Here is a 1,333-nt window from a genome sequence, read left to right as displayed (position 1 = left end):
CCCCCTGCGTGCTCCCGCACGCCCCCCCTCCCCGCCTGGGGGGGTCTGCGCGCTGCGAAACGTCGCCAGCCTTCCCTCTCCTCCTCTCGTGGCCCCCCTCCTCCTCATCCCCCCCTCCCCCCTCTCCGCTGGTCGCCCGGCGATTGTCCGCAGGGCCGTCTCCGTCGTGCTGTCCTCCGTGGCGCTGCTGTCGTCGCTGCTGCTGCTGTGGGCCGCCCTGGACTCCTGGAACCCCCACGGCCTCTTTGCCAAGTGGGGCCTGCCGCCCATCGTGTACCCCCAGATCATCACCATGCTGTACCTCAAGGTGGGGGTGATTTGGCGGGAGGGGGTGGAGGCGCGTCGACGAGGAGGGAGGGGGTGTTGGAGGAGCTAAGGCCGCGCCGGAACCGGCGGCGACGAGAGGGGGCTTCGCTTATCCCATTTCCTTGCCTCTAATCACGCCGAGCCTGCCTGTTGCCGCCCCAGCATCAGAGGCCCACTTTCACACACACACACACACACACACACACACACACACGTGCACACACACGCATACACACACGCGCGCGCACACACACGCACACACACACGCACACACACACACACACACACACACGAACACACACGCCCGCTCCCCCCCCCCCAAGGTGTCCCTGTCTGACTTCCTGACCCTCTTCAGCGCGCGCACCCATGACGGCTTCTTCTGGTCCTCCATCCCCTCATACCTCCTGCTCACCGGCGCCTGCATCTCCATGGGCATCTCCACCATCATCGCCTGCCTCTGGCCCACCAACGCCGGCGACTTCTGGACTGACGGCCTCACCGTCGAGGGCCTCGCGCTGTGTGAGTGCCCCGCGGCACGCCCTTGCTGCCCACTGAATTCCGCGCCGGGGTCCTGCTGGCTGGGGCAGCAGCCCCGGCGGGGGGGCGGTCGGGCGCGTCGCTGGCGCCCTGCGGGCGCCGCTGCGGGCCCCCACAGACCCCAGGGGCGCGGCCTGGTGTGCCGGCGGTCCCTCTACCCTGCATCGCCATGGCCCTGCCCGCCTGCCTCTTGCTCTGGCTCGGCCATCCCTCCCGCCGTCACCCCCCCACACACGCACACCCATCACGCCCCCCCAACCCCAGCCGAGTACAAGCTGTGGGCCCTGTGGGTCTGGATCTACTGCATCATCTGGTGGTGGATCCAGGACCTCTGCAAGGTGCGCACACACAAAACACACAAATGCACACACGGGCGCGCGTCCCGACGCAACAGGCGTCGACCTAGCGCGGCGTCGCAGTGGGGCAGGCGCCTCTCTCCTTCCCTTCCCTACCCCCAGCCCCTGCACACAGACCTCTCTACCCCCCCCCC

At 68.7% G+C, this 1,333-nt stretch overlaps 1 protein-coding gene across 1 annotated transcript; it reads left to right on the top strand.

Moving 5' to 3' along the window:
- Nucleotides 1-292: 292 nt before the first annotated feature.
- MNEG_10197 (H+-transporting ATPase) lies at nucleotides 293-1,249 on the top strand (the record flags this gene model as incomplete). Its single annotated transcript, XM_014041334.1, has 4 exons — nucleotides 293-307; nucleotides 630-825; nucleotides 1,108-1,181; nucleotides 1,238-1,249. 4 exons carry the CDS (start codon nucleotides 293-295, stop codon nucleotides 1,247-1,249), a joined length of 297 nt encoding a protein of 98 aa, XP_013896788.1.
- Nucleotides 1,250-1,333: the final 84 nt, after the last annotated feature.

Source organism: Monoraphidium neglectum (assembly GCF_000611645.1).
Source record: "Monoraphidium neglectum strain SAG 48.87 unplaced genomic scaffold scaffold02218, whole genome shotgun sequence".
NCBI lineage: Eukaryota > Viridiplantae > Chlorophyta > Chlorophyceae > Sphaeropleales > Selenastraceae > Monoraphidium > Monoraphidium neglectum.
This window is presented reverse-complemented; position numbering and strand designations above follow the sequence as displayed.